General features: G+C 40.9%; 2 protein-coding genes across 2 annotated transcripts in view; one reads left to right on the top strand and one right to left on the bottom strand.

The window, feature by feature from the left end:
• Positions 1-617: 617 nt before the first annotated feature.
• Positions 618-4,231, top strand: cks2 (CDC28 protein kinase regulatory subunit 2). Its single transcript, XM_061683920.1, has 3 exons — positions 618-927; positions 1,202-1,329; positions 3,826-4,231. The coding sequence occupies exons 1-3, from the start codon at positions 869-871 to the stop codon at positions 3,867-3,869; spliced, it is 231 nt and encodes a 76-aa protein (XP_061539904.1). The 5' UTR covers positions 618-868; the 3' UTR covers positions 3,870-4,231.
• Positions 4,232-5,536: 1,305 nt separating this feature from the next.
• The window catches only part of cpamd8 (C3 and PZP like alpha-2-macroglobulin domain containing 8), a 65,513-nt gene continuing 49,775 nt past the window's right edge, over positions 5,537-21,274 (bottom strand). Inside the window, 9 exon segments of the mRNA XM_061683033.1 lie at positions 5,537-6,686; positions 8,231-8,435; positions 13,689-13,763; positions 15,513-15,725; positions 15,794-15,904; positions 16,431-16,536; positions 17,383-17,457; positions 20,593-20,680; positions 20,770-21,023. Of these exon segments, the coding sequence (XP_061539017.1) occupies position 6,686; positions 8,231-8,435; positions 13,689-13,763; positions 15,513-15,725; positions 15,794-15,904; positions 16,431-16,536; positions 17,383-17,457; positions 20,593-20,680; positions 20,770-21,023 (1,128 nt within the window). The 3' untranslated portion in view covers positions 5,537-6,685.

The raw sequence follows: 21,274 nt of genomic DNA, 5'->3' as shown, positions 1-21,274 counted from the left end.
CGCGAGCGCTACACAGGAAGGCCGCAGCCTGGATTTTGAATCGACGTGTGATGGGCTAACCACTCGAGAACCGGGCTGCCCCACACATACCATACCATTTGAGATCAAATCAAAATCACGATTCAAATCTATTTTCTATGGATTTATTTTTTTTGTAATCAAAAAAATACATTCTCCCATTTCCATCGACTCACAATAAACTACTTAACTATTTTCCACATTGATTTTATGAATAAAATGAATTCCTTTATGAAAGATACGTCGTGCAATGTGCTGTAAAAATGTTTCAACGGACTTAATACTTAATGATATTGGCGTTTTTTAACGTGTAGATAAGAACATGTAGTAAATATAAAACAAACAGAAGAAAAACAGTACGTTGACGAGGTATTCTTACGCCACGTGCTGTTCGTAAAAGACTCGAACAGCAATAAGAGAAGAATCAACAGCATTTTGTTTTGTTTCGTTTGTTTGGTTGCTTGCTTGCGTTGTTTGTTTGTTAGAAGGATCCGGTAGGTGGCAGTAACGAATCTGAAGCGCCATCAACTCCCATCAAAGAAGAAATAAATACGTCATCGAATGTTGAAGATTCTGATTGGCTATTATATCACTTTAGCCACTTTAGCCAATCGGGCGAAGGCGCGGACCCGAACGTTACTTTTTGAACCCGAGATATATGTGCACTCTCTCACTCTGCCAAGCAGCGGCACTCGGGAGCTTTTCGACGCCAACTTGAGACTTCTCTCGGTCTGCCAACATCACCATTTTCTCAACAAACAACTCCACTCGGATAAAACGTCTCATTTTTTCCCCTCCTTCCTTTTTTGTTGTTGCTTTACTCCGCACTGAGCCTTGCCTGTCGGGAAAAATGTCAAAGAAGGAAATTATCTACTCTGACAAATACAACGACGACGCCTTCGAGTACAGGTAAACGAGAAACAAAACTACTGTTAGGACTTTGCGTTATAAATTGTTCCATTCTTTAACATATATACGTTGACACATATGTAATAGTTTTTAGTTATACAAAAACGCCTTTACATACACTAACAAATGTAAGGACATGCTTCGTCAGCTGTGTCGTGACTTGAGTCTAAGCTAACGCCCCCAATTGTTCAAAACATGGCGTGGTCTCTTTTATTTATTATTTATTTATTTTTGATAAAGCTGACCTTTCTTGTGTGTGTGTGTGTTCCGGCAGGCATGTGGTGTTACCGAAGCAGCTGTCCAAACTGGTGCCCGCCTCGCACCTCATGTCCGAGGAGGAGTGGCGGGGCCTCGGCGTGCAGCAGAGCCAAGGATGGATCCACTACATGATCCACAAACCAGGCGAGTGCACACGCCCACCATTTTGTCACTTCAAGCGCCCTTGGTTTTTTCTGTTTTTTTTTTTTTTTTAGTTAGTGATGACCAGATGAAGACTTGCAGCATTCCACCCAATTGGTTAAAAAAATGTTTGTGAAACATAATTAGCAGAAGTGCAAGCCTCACCCGATCAATCGAAAACCATATTTGATCATCGATTCATCGTTTTGAGAACTTGTTTAACTTCAAATTGACCAACTCCTCAGAGTTTCAGCCTCTCAACAGTAAAATTAGTAATCGTATTAACTTCTTTAATCAAAATCTGACATTTGCAAACATCATTTACTTTAAACAATTATCGACATTTTTGCCCACTTTACGACACGTTACGGACCAAACCAGTAACTTACTGTGACGGAATCAATTTATGTTGGGATTTTCTGCATTGTCAATTTGAAATAATGTCCTGTTTTTGAATAAAGACTATGGAAATGTAATTTTATGAAAGTCGAAATACATTAATCAAAAATAATTGACAAATTAATCAATTATTAAAATCATTTAGTTATTCATGTAATATGTTTGCAATTAATTTGTGGTTAATGCTGTGGTATGAAATAAACAAATCCAATAGGATATGGTGTGTTTATGTTAATGGTTAAATTGTTTTGAGACATTGGATAACATAAAGTTGTCCAAATCCTGAAAATGGAATCATCTTCTGTGAAAACACTGATTATCTTTGTGTTTAATCAAAAGAAGACATTTGCTTTTACTTTGGAAAAACTTTTCTTCTTTCCCCCCCCCCCCCCTCTATTTCCTGACTTGTTACTGACCAAACCAGTGACTGCATTCATCAATCAATTTATGTTCACATTTTCTGGACTGTCAATTTGAAATAAAGTCTAGTTTTTTAATAAAGGGATGGAGATTTAAAAAAAAAAAAAAATAATTCATCCCATTCCTTGATTAATCAAGCAGCCCTCGTTTTTTCACTGCACACGTGCATATAATGTGTGATAGCTTCTTTTGGGAGATCTACTCCATACATGGAAATTATTATTATTATTATCAGACCCCAGGAATAAACAACCATATTTTCCACATGAATACATATATAAACAACCATATTTTCCACATGAAATTGGCCAAGGTCCAACAGAGAAAATTTCCAGGGATTCTTTTTTCCCTGTCCTTTCCATCTGCCCATTAACGGCCCAACACGCGAACAACTTCTCGAAAAAGCAAGGCTTCATCAGTGAGGTCATTTGGCTATAACGAATCGTGCTCCGATTCACTGTTCATAAATTACTTCCTGGAATCCTTGGCACAATTTGTTTCATCACTAATTTTGGGGTCAAATTTGCAGGAGGATTTTAATTTTTATCTATTCAGACACTGATGAGGATGTACTTGTTACCTGGACCCTCAGTGGGCACTTACTCCACCTCTTGATAGTGATACTACGTCGCATTTCTAAATAGAAACACATACTATACAAAAAAAAAAGTAATGTAACAGCATGCAACTGTGCTGCGTACATCACCTGGAGCAGTTTATAATAAATATTTTCCCAATAATGTTACAAAATGATAGAAAAACTGTAAATAGAATACATCATACTCACCAGGGTTGCTGATTATTAAATATTAATGTGTGGAGATCATAACTGACAGATGCGGTTGGCAAGTCAAAATTGCTTGTAAACAAGTTTTGCTTGAAATCGATCAATGAGAGGATGGCAAAAATCTGGATGCCATCAAGGGCCAGTGCTGAATTTGAATTCGGATCGTTTAAAGAAACGGTGTCATTGCTAATATGTAGGTTATATCAGCTGGCTCTGCTGATTTTGAAGGCCTTTCATAGAAAAAGGCAAACATAGATATGATACTACAGTTGAATCTGAGGCGACCCCAAGTGGACAAAAATAATACCTGCACCTCACATGCATGTTATTGTTTAATAATGAGGGGGGAAAACAAGTGGTAGAATCCTCTGTTCAAAAAAAGTATTTGATAGCTGCATCCCTGCTAACTAGTGACAAAGTTACTAATTTGGCAACACTGACTGTCTTTGTAAAACAGCTGTGGTATTGTTTGTATATTTTAAAAGCTTGACATGGAAAAGAGGAAATAATATGATTTATGGCAATTTCTTGTTGCTAGTTACAACTGAGTGGTGGTAATTAGGGCTGTCACTATCACATAGTTTTAGAATAGAACTAATCGGATGAAAATGTATTAATCTTTTTTTTTTCCTGATTGTCTATTTTCTGAATCAGTAATCAATGTTCATTGGTTTACAAAGTAAAAGCAGATGTCTTTGATGAAACAAAGAAGATAAGTCTGCCTTCGTGAAGTACAGAAATCAGAATATTTTTAAGTTAAACAATGGCTGTAGTCTAGACGATGAATCGTTTATCAAAATAGTTGTCCATGAATTTGGTAATCGATTAATTGTAGCGATATTTGAAGGACTCCACTCATAAACCTATTAATTTCTTTGTTCTTTCCTTCACAGAGCCTCACATCCTGCTCTTCAGAAGGCCTCTCTCCAAGCACTAATGTGTAACAGCCTAGGTGCCGTTTTGTTTTCTCTTCCTTCTTGTGTAGGTCTACATACACATTAATTACATCGTAATTGTACAAGGTGAACAAACCCCGGTTCTATTGTGTGCTCTTTGAAATTCCCTCACATCAAAGTGAAATGACCTCAGTCTTCCACATAAAGCTTAAGTTGTATATTTTTAATACATTTGCTCTTATGTTTTTTTGTTAATGGGTTTGTGTACCACTTTCGTGGTACTTTTTGTTTTTTAAGCTTTATCTGTTAAGTGTACTTTCATTGTAATTCCATGGTTGTAAATATTAAATCTTAATTATTTTTTTCTGTCTCAATGTTTGTGAGTTGAACAAATTAAAATGTTGTTTATCAAAACATGCCTAGTTCGTTATTAGTGGGTTTATTTTTTACGTAAGGGGGAAGGAGACCGTTGGTTGTGTGGACCATAATGCAGTTAAAGTGACAGTTGAAGTCCAGATGGTGAAGTGTGCACTTAACGGAGTTCGGTTGATACAGCTGACAGTGTCTAAAACATATGACTAATAATTCATTGTCATGGAAGCACATAAGATGTTGTTTCTATGGCAATATTAAAATGTAGAAATTCAGTATCAATTCAAGTTATAAAACACTTCTTAAAAATAAAAAAGCAATGCTAGGCTACGCTTTGGAGTTGTCATAAGTGTGTGACAGGCTTGGACAAACAGTATCCTGGCAGGACATTGCTGCAGGGAGCAGCATTAGCTCATGTAACACGTACATGTGCTTGGAGGGGGAGAAAACAGCAAGTAGGAGCGAGTCCCCAGCAAGCCTTTGCAGAGTGAGTTATGACACTGCGCATTCTGCTTTGGGTGAACACAACTAATGAGTGACATTTTCGCTTTGTCATCTCGGCTGCATGGAAATCACAGGATTGACGACAGACGCAGGGGTCTGCCCGAGTGCGGGACACCTGGAACAGTCAGGCTACACCTGCCGAGCGGCACCGGGCCCCCATTGATCTTGCCTTAAAGGTGCTCACACAGCACACGCAGCTGGAAATCCAACTAGCAACCCCTCTGCTTTGCCAAAGACACGTTCAACTTCGAACTGTGCACTGTAAAACGTACAGGGGTTCCTAATAACTGGTTAACAACAAATATGAGTTTGTGTCTTTGAGGGTAAAGAAATATGACTTATATTGGCTATAATAAGTCTACACACCCCTATTTAAATGTCAGATTTATATATATAAATAAGAGGCCAATAGGAATAATTTAAAACCCTTTTCCACCTTTAATATGACCTATAATCTGTACAGCTCAAAATGGGAAGGAAAAAAAACCCTGCTAATCTGGTTGCACAAGTGTACACACCCTCTTATGACAGGTAATATGGCTGCGAACCCTTCCACCATTTAACGCCAAATTAAATTCAGCTGTTCTAGTAGGCTTATTCTGTTTCTAACTTTTGAGGGGAAACCTGGTTTACTGATGACCGCACTCACGCCATAAATTTAATAGCTTAAATCCCCCCAAATAATTCATATGCATATTGAACCCTAAAGTGGGGAAAAAGTGTATATATAGATGGATACTTTTTTTTTTTTAACAGCAGTAATTCTGGAATGCAACAATTTTGTGAAGGGACAAATGAGTGAGGACTGAAAATGGCATGTCAGTGCATACACTTAAATTTTTTAAAAACTTTATTTAAAAATCTCAATATTTGATATGTAATACAGGTTATGTATCATCCAATTTAGAACATTTACAGCAATTGAAAAAAACAAAAACTTCATTCTTCTCTATTTGTTTCTTTGATTGCTTCATGAATCAAAATGTCACATAAACAAAGTAGCTTATGAACTGTACAATCAAATCTCAAAGCAGGTGGAAAGGAAGGGAAGTCATCTCTGAGGGCCCTGGTTGTGAGTCTGGTTTAAAAACAACAACAACAACAAAACTCTGCGTGTGTGTGTTGCGGGGGGTTCAAGTCCGCCAGGGACTTCTGGTGCCTGTCAAACCACCTTTGTCTTTAAAGATACTGAATCTGAATCTCTGCCGTGCTTCATGTTTCAGCTTATGTTTCTGTAAAGTAGGGGTTTCCCAAACTTAGTCCAATATTTATCACCCACGCACTATATTTTTTTTTGGGTAGTAAATTCATGCATTCTGTGTTTAGCGCGAGCCTGATGTATTTTAGTGAAGTTTGGGATTCCCCATTGTAAAGCATGACTTATCTCCAAGCAAACATTCCAATAAATGTATTAAAGGAGACATATTATATGTTTTCGCAATTCCAAACTGTTTCTAGGTGTCCATTTCTTGGACCATCACACTTGATGGGCAGCTAGGCACTCCAGAGACTAAACTATTTGTATATAAGTAATTAAGTCAATTTTCCATAATATATCTCCTTTAAAGATGGCTATTAATAATAATAATAAAAAAAAAGAAAACAGCACAACTGAAGTGATTGGACCATAACGACAACGCGCATGGGCAGGCAGTGACAAAAAGTAACCATATGACCTCTAGCTACAAATAAATACCACAGATAGAAAATATAACACAATAGTTTAGCTTAAAGTCAGCTGTAATTACAAAACAAAAAAACATAAATATTTGATTATCATCATTTTTTGTTTTTCTAATGATTATAAAGGCAGTATGGTGAATAACAAAAATGCTATGGTGAAGTAAGGAGGAGAGTGAACAAACACACACACACACACGCTCATGTGGCTTCCTTTGGGGCTTCTCTCTTAGCTTTCATTCCCTAGCATATTCACAAATAATGTACAAAGTGGAAGTGGGGATGGCTTCACACAGGCATTTCTGTGGAGGACAGGAAGACAGCACAGTGAGGAGAATGCACCCAAGACAGAATAAGAGTGATTCCCAACCACTGTGCCACTGAGATCGTCAGGCGTGCCACGAGAAATGATCCAATTTTACTTATTTGGTGCAAAAAATGTGTATTTAATTGCTACGAATAATTAATCGTTGCCGAGTGAGGATAAGCGGTACAGAAAATGGATGGATGGATGTTCTTTTACCGTCCAGCGACGTGTAGTGACATGCAGAACAAATAAATTCTCTTCCACTACTGGGGGCAGAAGTCCTCGGGGTCTCCTCCTGGTGGGACGTGCCCGGGACACCTCACCAGAGGAGGCGTCCGGGCCGCATCCGAATCGGTTGCCCCAGCCACCCCTCCATAAAAGTTATGAACAGAATCGGTGACAAAGGGCAGCCTTGGCGGAGTCCAACCCTCACCGGAAACGAGTCCGTCTTACTGCCGGATATGCGGACCAAACTCTGACTCCGGTCGTACAGGGACCGCACAGCCCTTTTCAGGGGGTTCGGTACCCCATACTCCCGAAGCACCCCCCACAGGACCCCCCGTGGGACACGGTCAAACGCCTTCTCCAAGTCCACAAAACACACGTACACTGGTTGGGCGAACTCCCATGCACCCTCGAGGACCCTGCCGAGGGTGTAGAGCTGGTCCACTGTTCCACGGCCGGGATGAAAACCACACTGCTCCTCCTGAATCTGAGACTCGACTTCCCGACGGACCCTCCTCTCCAGGACCCCTGAATAGACCTTACCAGGGACGCTGAGGAGTGTGTAGTTGGAACACACCCTCCGGTCGACCCCCACCCCAGTCTGCCAATCCAGAGGCCCTGTCCCCGATGTTCCAGGCCTTGTGCTCTGTCTGGTGTGTGCGCTTTGGCCACCAGGGGCAGTATAATACACACAGAGACACACGAAGAAAAGTTTCACAACTGATTCAGTAAGCTTCAAATATAGTATTTAAAGGGATTTTTTGAGTAGATCAGTTGTTTTCACAGACAATAACTCATGTATGCCTGTATTGTTATATTGTCTGTCTACGTGTGTTGCTTCACCATTTGTGTCTGTCGCTTAAAGAGTTTCAACACCGCAACAATTGATGCTACTTGTTAGCCCATCTATGGCATTTTGCATTGTGTGTTAGCGGAGAGTCCTAAGGCAAAGAGTTGTGGGGTTGTTTGAAATACACAAAGTGTAATTCTCTTTGTTTTAGGTTTTGTTTGACTACAAGTGAAAGTGGTCTAAGTAAGTAAGTCTTTTTTTTTTTTATGTTGACTCCGTCCCAAACTGCTGCTTCTTGATTTGAGTTTGCTGTTCCCATCTAAGCACTCAATGCACCACTGTATAAAAATCTTTCAAGGGCCGACAATTATTTTTTTGTTTTTTCGCTATTTGTGGAGGTTGACTGTATATAAGACTTTTTTGTAACGTTTTTGAATGGTGGCTTGCCGTGAGATTTTATTCACGTAAAATGTGCCTTGGCTCAATTCAGATTGGGAAACACAGGAATAGGGAGTGCTCGGTACCATCGTTCGGGGCTGCTCCTCGCGGCCGCTGTGGGGATTTGCGCGTCGGCGGGCGGGAGGACCTTTTGGCCCGCGTCCGGCTCGGCTCGGGGAACGTCGAAACTGGGGTCCCGCGCCTCGGCGTCAGCAAGGAAAGGCTCGGAGTCCGGGTCGTAATCGTAAGAGTAGTAAGACACGTCGGCCATCGAGCCCTGCTCCTCCTCGCCTGGATAGATCACGCAAAAGGAACGCTTAGCCTGTCGTTCGTTGTGTCAAATATTTTCTATATTACTGCATGGTGCTCTATTCGGGGGGGAAAGGAGAAATTGAACACAGTAGACTCATGCATGCAGTATACAAGCACCGAGCCACCTTGTAACCAGAAATAATTGTTGCTTGGAACAGAGAGTAAAACAATAGCCTCGGGCAAGGAGCCACATGCTGCTTCACCGCGTCGAAAGTCATTCTTATCTGATCGCATGTGGCAGCCTGGTCCTTCCTGCTGTCCTTCTTTTAAAGTAAAAAAGCCAAAGAATAAGCAAAACACACCCATAATGAATTGTTACACGAACACCAAACGTTTTTCAATGAGTTTTGTTTTTTAATAAAGGGTTATCTATACCGTGAACCCTATTTGCAAACTCACTCACTCGCAATTTGCTCCTATCATGTATTTTTGAGCTCTTTCTGTAACGCCATAAACGTCTCAAGATGTTGCAGAGAAAGGAATAAAAAGATCATAAAAATGACTAACAGGAAAGTATTCATTGGTATTTTTTACAGTTTGCGAAGCTGCGACATACACACTAGCTAGATCAAATCATCTGTTAGCCGTTTACGTTTAAGGGTATTGTTGGAAAATTAAAATTAAACTGAAAGTGTTTGGTGATCATAGATTGTGGTAAATTGAGGGTTTTTTACCTTTCAATATAGGCACATGTTAACAGTTCTGTGTGGGGGCATCCATTATTTGAGAATTTTCACTCCTCCAGTTGAGACTTGGCCCCCTAACCCTGCAGGCTTCTCTGTCATCCCAACAACCAATCTTTTGACAACAGCCGTGTGTTTGTGCTGCACCACCCATTCACAGACACTAGGGGTCGCTCCCAGCTTAAAGCATACTCCCACATCACATGATCTATACTGCATGCACCACAGCTATATGTCAACTGTTTGTTTGTCTGTTTGTTTTTTTTAAGGGAGCTGCTCAACTTGCAAATGATAGTCCCACTCAAATAGAACTTGCACATCGGTGTGTGTTGGTGTGTGCAAGTGCGTGTCCTCCACTTCACTAATATGACACATCCACACAGGGACGCTAATTCCAGAGCTCCCATTTTCTGCTCCACTGGAAACCTTCAGCACCTTGGTGCACCTAATACACTCTAACTGCGTATAGATGCCACAACATGGTGAGAAAGCACTATTTTGGGAGAAAAGAAACTCAACTCATTTCAACATAGTTCCTTGGCACAACTTGGTGGAAAAGCACTACTTCTGTCTAATGAATCTGCTTAATTGAAATCAACATAGTTCCTTGGTACCCAAATGCCACAAGATGGGACCAAAATAATATTGGTGTTGCAGTTTTCAGTGAATAACACAGGATAGGGTGCCCGCCAAAATTCTGCAAAGAGATGAACTTCTAAATGCCATCCATCCATTCTCAACACCGCTTGTCCTGGTGAAGGTCACGGGGCGTCGCACCCTATCCAAGCTGGCTTCGGGCGAAAGGCGGACTACCCCCTGAAATGGTCGACAGTCAGTCGCACTGCACATATACAATGGGTACGGATAGTATTCAGACCCCCTTAAAATGTTCAATCTTTGTTATATTGCAGCCATTTGCTAAAATAATTTAAGTTCATTTTTCCCCCACAATGTACACACAGAACCCCATATTGACTGAAGAAAACGGAATTTACATTTTTGCAGATTTATTGAAAAAGAAAAACTGAACTATCACACAGCCATAAGTATTCAGACCGTTTGCTTAGTATTTAGTACAAGCACCTTTTTGAGCTAATACAGCCATGAGCCTTTTGGGGAATGATCCAACAAGTTTTCACACCTGGATTTGGGGATAATCTGCCATTTCGCTCCAGTTGTCTGTCTGATTGTATGGTGAACATTGGTGGTCAGCCATTTTCAGGTCTTTCCAGAGATGCTCAATTGGGTTTAAGTCAGGGCTCTGGCTGGGCCATTCAAAAACAGTCACAGAGTTGTTCTGAAGCCACTCCTTCGGTATTTTAGCTGTGTACTTCTGGTTATTGCCTTTTTTGAAGGTGAACCTTCGGCCCAGTATAAGGTTCTGAACACTCTGGAGAAGGTTTTCGTCCAGGATATCCCTGTACTTGACCACATTCATCTTTTCTTAGATTGCAACCAGTCGTCCTGTCCCTGCAGCTAAAAACACACCCACAGCATGATGATGTTGCCACCACCATGCTTCACTGTTGGGACAGGTGATGAGCAGTGCCTGGTTTTCTCTACACATGCCACTTAGAATTAAGGCCAACAATTTCTATCTTGGTCTTATCAGACCAGAGAATCTTATTTCTCACCATCTTGGAGTCCTTCAGGTGTTTTTTAGCAAACTCCATGCAGGCTTTCATGTGTCTTGCACTGACGAGAGGCTTCCGTCGGGCCACTCTGCCATAAAGCCCCGACTGGTGGAGGGCTGCAGTGAGGCTTGACTTTCTACAACTTTCTCCCATCTCCTGACTGTATCTCTGACGCTCAGCCGCAGTGATCTTTGGGTTATTCTTTACCTCTCTCACCAAGGCTCTTCTCCCCCAGTTGCTCAGTTTGGCCAGACGGCCAGCTCTAGGAAGGGCTCTGATGGTCCAAAACATCTTCCATTTCAGGATTATGGAGGCCACTGTGCTCTTAGGAATCTTAAATGCAGCAGAATTTTTTTTGTAACCTTGGCCTGATCTGTGCCTTGCCACAATTCTGTCTCTGAGCTCTTCAGGCAGTTCCTTTGACCTCATGATTCTCATTTGCTCTGACATGCACTGTGAGCTGTAAGGTCTTATATAGACAGGGGTGTGGCTTTCCTAATCAAATCCAATCAGTATGATCAAACACAGCTGGACTCCAATGAAGGTGTAGAACCATTTTAAGGATGATCAGAAGAAATGGACAGCACCTGAGTTAAATATATGAGTGTCACAGCAAAGGGTCTGAATACTTATGGCTGTGTGATATTTCAGTTTTTCTTTTTTAATAAAATCAGTAAAAATTTCAACAATTACGTTTTTTTTCTGTTAATACGGGGTGCTGTGTGTACATTAATGAGGAAAACAATGAACTTAAATGATTTTAACAAATGGCTGCAATATAACAAAGAGTGAAACATTTAAGGGGGTCTGAAAACTTTCCGTACCCACTGTAGACACGGACAACCATTCGCAGTCACATTCACACTGCCACTGAGTGAGAACTGAACCCACGTTGCCCACACAAAAGTCAGGCGAGTGTACCACAACACCATCAATGACTTGCTAAATGCCAAACTGTAAATATGCGAATGTTCACTTGAAATTAGATCATCATTTCAGTACACATACCTTTTGTGATGGGGATTCTGTGAGATTTTTCTCATGTTAAATAAGGGCCAAGGCCGAATAAAGGTTGGGAAAACACCGTGTTAATGGTTTTCAAGGACTTTTGTTTTTACAGCACTGAAGGTTATCATACAGTACTGTGAACATGTCATTGGTTTTCTGCTCAATTCCTGGAGGTGTCGGTAGCGCGCTATTACACTGTCGCCTGCTGTCAGAACAACTCAGGAAGCAGAAGGCATCGCTCATCTGTTGACTAGGAACGCTAAAGCTAAAAAAAAAAAAAAACACACTAAAACAAAGCAATGTACCTTCATCTGTGCCAAGAAAGAGACAGAGAGAAAGAAAGAGTTTAACCGGTTGCTCACATGCAGTTGACGCTAACGCACTAATCGTAGTCGTTCTACGCAGAGGATAGAGAATATATGCCTGTGAGTAGTGTTACATTATCAGTCTATATGTGGTCCCTATACTTGGGTATAACCTTGTTTTGTTAAACGATACAACAGCATAATTATTTATTGCATGAACCTCCAAGTTACAGCTCGCGGACCCCCTGGCAGTCCGTGGACTCCCGTTTGAGAACCACCGCTTTAATCTAAATGATCTATTTATGTGTCTATGGGCGAGCACGACAGCATTCCTGTGCGGTAGTAGGAAGCTTTTGTGCTAAGAAGACCTTTGACTGAGAGCAGTGACCTGGAGTCAACAAGTCAGTGCACGTCGCCTCACAACACACACACACACGCACACACACCCCTGTACAAAACAACACAAACATTAACCTTATCGTCCGCACACGCATCTGCATTATGTCACATCCAGTGAAAGGTGTTTCTCTTTGCCCCGCATGCCAAAGTTAACACAACAACAACCTGTGAGGAATGCTTTGGAAGCTACAGCCGAAGCAAACATAACAATCGGGTTTGTCGATCGTCGTCATTATCAGATCGTAGACGTGATGCGACGACAGGGGAATGTCGAGCATGCGTTCACACACAACCAAGCTATCAACATCCCTCTTCCCTAAACCTCCATGTTACAATCCCATGACACGCTTTTGAATTTAGCACGAACTGAAATGCAAAGTTAAGCAGTAATCGTAACAGTAAAGGAGATTCACCAGCAACAGGAGGAATCAATATACAATCAAAGATTCCACAAATATAGGAAATGCAGTGGGCATGATGGGGTGCCATGACAGGTGCCAGCCAATACAAGAATTTGTTATGAGCAATCGTTTAGGGCTTTTTTCCCCCTCCCCCACGCTTGATCTTAGATGAAAAAGCTTACTTTTTTTTAAATTAATGAATATGTATTGAATAAATACAGTCATGAAAAAAATATTAGACCACCCTTGTTTCTTCAATTACCACTAAAGGTATGTTACCTGTAGAATACAATGAACATGACAAAAATGCAGCTGATTCCATTGTCCGGTAATTGTATTGCCAGTAATTTTGGTTAATATCAAGAAAACCATGGAAAATGGCTAGATAACAGCTCTTAAACTTGTGGGGTTTTTTTTTTCTTTTTTTTTTTTTTTTTTACAGATTTGAGGTCAAGCATAAGGTTTTTGTGTGTGCTTTTCACATTGTGCATACAATAACAAAAATGTACTGTACGGCTTTTTTAAAATATTAAACATTTTAATTAATCAAGTTATTCAAAATATACCTTTTTTACATGGAAAAGACCATTTTATTATTATAAAAAAATAACATGCACTGTTTACTAATTTATATTTATATTTCTAATATTTGAACTCAATGATTCAGAAAATGAGCTTTTTCCCATTTTAGTTAAAATGTTATTTTACTCTTGTATTTATTATTTTTGCATTTTTATAAATAAATCATATTTTTTTTTAAATTAATATGATGAGTGACAGTGTGTGTGTTTAGTGTCATTACCCGCGTGTATAGGTACTGAGGGTTGTTCAGTCTCCTGGCTTGTTATTGGTTTCTTGTCCTCTGCCTTGATATCCACTGGAAACACACAACGCACACATTTGGTTAAAAGCATCAATTTCCCCGCTGATTGTCACCACAACAGTGTTTCATTATTGCATCATCTACAGTAAATGCTAAGCATACATGTTTTAATCCACCCCACCGAGCAACACATTTCGGCATCACAATGAAGTCCACTCAGTACTCATGGAGACCTGCATTCAAATTGTTACAAAAATAGCCTGGACAAGAGGTGGGTGCCATGATCATAAGTGGATCTGATTGTATCTTTCCCCTGCTCAAAATGGGCTAATGACCCTTGCCGCGCATGAGCGTACACAAACAAACACCCAAACAAAACAAAAAAACTAGTTAGCGTTTTCTTAATGTTTGTGGAAACTGAACTTGTTTCTTCCTCTTTAAAGTCTTGTTTTCCTCACTCGTGAACACAAACAAACACTCAAAAAAAACAAAAAAAACTAGTTAGCGTTTTATTCATGTTTGTGGCGAATGAAGTTGTTTCTTCTTCAAAGTCTTGTTTGCCTCACTCGTGACGGCTCCTTTTGTTGTTGGGCTGTGCGTCGGAAAAGGAATGTGACGAGGATTTCAAAGGCTCGGACAAAAGCAGTCTGTCATTTGCACAGAGCTCTCTAATGCGGCACGGGGTGAGCGAGAAGGGGGCTGCTGTGTGCACGCGTGAGTCAAGTTGTGATCTGAAAAAGGCGCACACAAACACAAAAATCCAGTAATCGGCTTGACATCTGAACAGCTGTTTCCACGACTGAGATCATGGCGCACAGCAATGAGAATTGACACACTTGAACACATGCATGACACACTGGCCTTTAGTTACAATAAATTACAGTAAGTGCTACATGTACGCGCACATGTGCAAGCTTCACGAGCTTAGCTTAAATCAGTTTTTATTAGCTCATGTTTAAATGTGCAGTTATAGATGACCACAATGTACTGTAGTCCACTAGAAATATTGTGAACTTCCTGCCATGCTCGCACATGCAAGTATTTCTTTCCAAGACTCCCTTCAAGAACCAAAACATTTTGTGAACCAAAGCAATGTTTCCCACTGAAATGAATGGAAATGCAATGAATATGTTCCCCAGAATGCATTTGTGTTTACATTGTTTTCATAGGTGTGTAGTTAGTTCTAATACAGTACAATATAGCAATAAGTGAACATTTTACTATGTGGAAATTATATTCTGACTATTACTTAGTAATGACAACAGTGGACCCCCACTATTCACGGGGGATAGGGACCGGGTCCGACCACGAATTGCAAAAATCTGCGGATAATTGACGCCCATTTTAATTACATTGGGGGGGGGGGATATACCACCAATATGTTTTTGGGGTTGGTTAACCCCCCAAAAAGTAAAAATTTAAAAATGGAAAAAAAGAAAAAAAAAAATGTGACCAAAAAAAAGTAAATAAATCTGAAAATGGGTGAATCCGTGGGTGCCGAACGGCGAGTATTTGGGGTCCAGTGTATTACCATTTACATTTTACTAGACCTGTGCGATATAACAATATACAGTATATCATAGATATGATATGAACAAAACGAGGCTGTTGCAAAAATGCATGTAAATGAGCTCCAAGACAATAACGTACAATAGGCCCTTGTCAAAGTTCTATTGACTTAATTGAAAATAAATAAATGTAGTGAGTGTATCATGTTTCACTTCATCACTGTTGATGAAAAATTGACATTTGGGATTGAAAAGTGTCGACTCATCAGAGCATTTGTGATGACAGTGTTCTTACGGTGAGGACACTGGGACACGGGGACCTGCTTGATGCGCGTCCCATTCCGGCAGGCGAAAACCTCCATCTGACACTGGTTCTGGTAGACCTGTCCGTCAGACCCGCAGACGGGCTCCCCGTCGTAGCCGCAGTCCCGGTAGCAAGTGCAGCGTTCAAACTGTTCCATCTCCAGGCAGCCAAACACGTTGTTGCACTGGTTCGCCTGCACGAAACCTGCAAAAATCTTATTTTAGGAGATTGATGGCAGCCCGGGGGCGTCACATAAATGGTTGAGGTCTCACCTGTCCAGTGATTGGACGAACTCTCCACCTCGTTGCAAGTGGGTCCGTCGCACAGCTCCCGGGCGAGCGGGCTGCTCTCGCTGACGTTATAGAAGCGGGTGGCCTCGAAGGCTGTAAATTGACGGTGTCGTACTTATTTTAATCACGGGCCACGTCTGAGTTATGGTTGCCCTCAGGCAAAAAATTTTGCGAAGACTGAAACAGTATGTCAAAAATTACTGTGTACCTTGCTTTTAAGGTGTTGATTTGGTTCACATGTTGTACAGTAAGGGAGTGCTTTATAAATTGTACTTTTTCTTTCTATGTCTGTAATTAAGATTTTTACTCGCAAGGGGACCAACCTGGTTAAATAAAAGTTAAATAAAATAAATACATTGGAAAGTAAGGCTTAAATTCTTTTTTAAAATGTTTTTATATGGTCCCTTTGTATCATGGGTTTTGGATCTGGCTCTCCGGCCTATAGTTAGAAACCTGCTCTGCAAAACAAGGATGAGAAACCATTACGAGGACACAAATACCGATCCAAAAAATTTAAAATAGAAGTGTAGCGCCTACATAAATCACTGTGACTTTGACAGGCTTTCATGCTTTGCAAGTCTTTAAAGAGCGGCGCTTGGACGATGCATCCGAGGCACACCTGGTTCGTAGTAGTCGTAGATCTTAACCGGAACAGGCGCGGTCTTGCCCACGATGTATTCCCTGACAGCCCGGAAGGCCACACAAGTCATACACTGGCTGGGGATCTGACATGCAGGCGGGTGACAAACAAACACACACACACACACACACGACACAAACTCAATGAATAGGACTGACATTGCAGACATTGTAAAACAGATACAATTATTACAAAAATGACAATAGATACTGTATTGCTGTAGCTCCCACTTTCATTCCCAACTGTAAATGTGTATAGTGGTGTTGATCCGTTGTATACTATGGACATGTATGTAGTATACAAGGTTTCTGACTATTTTTGCTGCTTTTGTCCATAACGGCATATGTAGTATACTATTCTGTTCATACTGTACATTATTCACTCAAGTATAGTTGTCACTCCACTGCTATTTTATTCTCAACACTGTATTTATTTATACATGTATCGTTTTTTTTTTTACTACATACAATGCTGCTGTTCACATACACAACACAATTATATATAGCATGTATAATATTCTCATTATGTTATGTATTGATGTAAATATTGGTGGTGTTTATTTCATTCTCTGATTATATATTGATACATTGACGGTATTTTATTTTTTATTTTTTTTACAATTTACAATGCGGCTGACTATTCTTGCTGCTTTTGTCCACATCTGCACATGTAGTGTACTATTCTGTTCATATTATGGACTGTATTCATGAATAGTGGTCACTCCACTGCTTACGTATTATTTCATTCTCAACAGTCCATTTATTGATACAATTAATTATTGCTGTCCACATTCACTTCTGCATGTACAGTATTAATTCCATATAAAATCAACATATATTAGTATTTAATATTCACCGCTGCTCTTATTGCCTGATGTGTACGTATTATTTGATGTTATCATTCTTGTCTATTGATATGGAGGGAAACCCACCTCATCGAAATAGAACAAGACTTTCCTGCCGTTGAGCTCGTACCTCTTCAGACCCACACGCTTGTCCATCAGCAGCTGTTACAGGAGACACGAAGATGCAAACTCAATGAGCGTACTCAAGGTAATACTACTGTACTAAGCCTTTATGGTACCAACTGTTTGATCCTAGAACTGGTTAATTATTGACATAATGTCCTAGGGGGATGGGGGAGGCATCATTATAAAATATAAATAATTTACAGCATCCTGGATGGTCCCACTGCACTGACAAGGAGAGTAGTAGTCAGCACCACAGTGGACTGGACAGCTCCAGCTCAGATTTAATTAACACTGGATTAAATTATCACATCCCTTCCAACACGGCGTAAGGAAAAGGATGTTCCTCATTGCTGCCAAAAATCCTCAAACGTAGCCTTCTCCAAGCCTAAATGCGTATCCAGCGTTTGAAGCCTCACAACAATGCGGTACGTTGTACATTGTACACAATAATCAAAGTCCATCCTCATTTTAAATTGACTTGGAATGTGAAACACAAGCACTCCCAACACAATGGAGACTACATAAATACAGACCGTTTCAAACTGCCTACGACTACTACTACTTGTGAACTGTGTGCCACAATCTCTACTTAAGTAAAAGTACAAATACTTGTGTAAAACAAAGAGTCTGATAAAAGTAAAAGTACTGAGTCAACTCCTTAAGTAAGAGAAAAACCGACTCTGAAATGTACTTAAGTACAAAAGCAAAAATGAAGCTTACTATCCATTATATACAATAACAGTTTTGATAACTTGGCACAACCCCCCAAAAAAACTTCTCCACACACAAAATAGTTTCCGCTTTACTTAACTTACATAGTGCTTGTACTGAGAAGAAGGGGGGAAAAACATCATATTGCATGTCACATGATGGTTTTTAAACCAAGAACTAACTAGCACTGGCTCAACTTTATTGCTGTCAAAATAATGCGTTGCATAGCTTTACTAGTATTTAAAAAAAAAAAAAAAAAAAAAAGGCTAATGGCTAACTGGCTAGTGATGAAAACTACAAAAATACACCTGATCTTCACTGTGGTAGACTTTACCGCTCTCTCTTTACATCTTTTTTTCAAAGTTGTAAATTGCGTGGTCAACCGACTAGATTGAAAAAGTTAACTCGTTAGAAAGAAAAATACTCAAGTAAAGTACAGATACCTGAAAAATGTACGTACAGTAGCAAAGTATTTGTACTTGGTTACTTCCCACCACTGTTGTGTGCACATGGACATGTATGACCGCATAGAAGAGTTAAAGAAGCGTGCATAGTGAGCTTGTAGAGTTAATTTGCCGACTTTTCATTCTATCAAAGGTGGCAGCCATTGGACAGTTGGGGTTTATGAGGTGCTCAGCCTGAGCTGGCGTCACCACCAAGACGCGCACGCACAAACACACTTAACGCAAAGTACACAATTAGTCTCTGTTTAAAAAAGCATAGTTTGTCCATATAACCATCGCCAATGAGTCTCCTTTCCTAAATGTTATTTGACCCATAGCATGTTCTGTGTTGTTCATTGTATTGGTTGATTTAGATGATAAGCGACAGGTGGCCAAACTCATCATTTGGCACGGATTAATGGCAAGTGAGAAAAAGAAGAGGCCACGCTTGCCACGGTAAAATGTAAGTGACAGTCGGGCAGGCACAAACTAAACTCCGAGGGGGTGTAAACTAAGCTTGTTAGCCACTTGAAGGTGGGTCAACATGAGCGGACACAAATTCACTAGTACTCCTATGCATGCGCGTGGGTTAAACATCTCCACTAGTCAGAAAGGTGCCTTTTTAAGGAGGTGGAAGCCTGCAGACAGAGTCCCTCTAACTGTCTCATAATAATGGTTTGCGCCCCCGGTATATCACAGATTTTTAAGCGATGAGTTTTTACAGTGTACACGCACGCAAGTTCAAATATAGGTTCGCTTTTTTTTTTTTTTCAAAAATATTCACTCATTTTGAATTTGATGCCTACATGTTCCAAAGATGGTGGGACAGGGGCATGTTGACCACTGTGTTACATCACCTTTCCTTTTAACAACACTCAATAAGCATTTGGGAAGTGTCAACAGTAATTGTTGAAGCTTTGTAGGTTGAATTCTTTCCCATTCTTGCTTGATGTACAGCTTCAGTTGCTCAACAGTGTGGGGTCTCCGTTGCTATATTTTGAGCTTCATAATGCGGCACACATTTTCAATGGGAGACAAGTCTGGACTCCTATCAGGCCAGTCTAGTACTCGCACTCTTTTACTACGAAGCCACGCTGTTGTAACACGTGAAGAATGTGGCTTGCCATTGTCTTGCTGAAAAAAGCATGCATGTCCCTGAAAAAGAGATTGCTTGGATGGCAGCATAAAACCTCTATGTACCTTTCAGCATTGATGGTGCCTTCACAGATGTGCAATAATGAGCCATATTCATCTGTGTGTCTAAATCAGAATAGGCGTTTCTGACAGCGCGCATTCTCCCATCCACTCAAAACTGTCATTTACGCTATCTCATGCAAGGTAGGCATTCTAGGTGGAGCAACCCTGAAATATGTCCGTTCCCCATCGAATCCAGCCCTGCGCGCATTCTGCCATGGACTTCAGAATGTTTCCTCTTCTGCACTCCAGTGGCTGCACCAAATCCAGCGCTTCGTGAAGATGAAACATCATATTGCACGTTTTGATACAGTTAACAGCCCGGCAACAGCTGACGGTTAGGAAAAAACCTGGCTCAAAACGCTCACCAACTGTCGGGCGTCGTGTCCTTACAACATTACGTCGACGGTCGAATGTCGACATGTTATATCATATGAACAGGCGGAAAATATCGGCGCCAGCGGACTTTTTAATCACCTCTGCGAGTGGGAGGACCTTTTCCGCTTCAAACATGCTGCTGGTAGCTTGGATTTTCTTTTCTATTAAAACAACTACAATCATGATAAGGGCGCAATGGTGAGCTAGATATTGCATCATTTATTTTTATTTGCTTCTATGTCAGTCATCAAATATGTTAAAGTGATTCGCCCGGTCTGTGGCGCGAGGAAGGTTGTAGGGCACCGCTGATCTATAGAACGGCTTTTTTATTGATGGACCTCCAAAAATGGTTTCAGTCATAAGCATAGTATTCATACAGAATAGAAAACAAACCGGAGAATATGGTCACATGTGTGTGTATGTGTGTGTGTGAGATTTTACGCACCCTCTCAAGGCTTTCAACATCTGCTCGGAAACCGGAGATCATGGGGACCTCTATGACGGCCATGTTAGAGGAGCCCGAATGAAGCCACCTGGACACACAGGTGAGGTTAGCCGGTGGACGGAAAGGATGTGCGTGTGTGTGTCTGTGTGTGTGTGTGTGTGGTAGTGGTGCTCTCACCTGGCGCAGACTTCCAAGGCGATGTGGAAGTCCATTTTGTCTTGGTGCGCCGCGGGGTCGTCGTCGTCGATCGGCGCCCGACGCTTGCGGTTGAGCTCGGAGCGGTTGTCGGCACGGCTGCGTGGTCGCGAGGAAGGATGACGGGAGGATGATGAGGAGGAGGAGGAGGAGGGAAGAGGCGGCTCTTTGAGGTCCACCTTGAGCTGGAAAGCCGGCTTGGATACCGGGTCGGGTACGTTGTAGGAAACGTCAATCTGGGCAGAGTATGGTATCAGGATGCATGGTTATCTTTGATTTGACTGTTTATGGTTTGATGCTGCTTTAGATAAGGATTTCAAAGATATGCACGGTAGGCTAGTGTTTAGCACGTCTACCTTACAGTTTTGAGGTAGGTTTGCCTCTGTCAGCTACCATGTAACGTTACATAACATGTTATGTGCCATTTATCAGAAAATAATGCCACAAATACCCTAAATTAACACTAACAACAGTGCTGCTCTGCTTA

The sequence above is a fragment of the Phycodurus eques genome, chromosome 8 (genome assembly GCF_024500275.1).
Source record: "Phycodurus eques isolate BA_2022a chromosome 8, UOR_Pequ_1.1, whole genome shotgun sequence".
Taxonomy (NCBI): domain Eukaryota; kingdom Metazoa; phylum Chordata; class Actinopteri; order Syngnathiformes; family Syngnathidae; genus Phycodurus; species Phycodurus eques.
The sequence above is the reverse complement of the archived record's forward strand: the minus strand, read 5'-3'. Positions and strand labels throughout refer to the sequence as shown.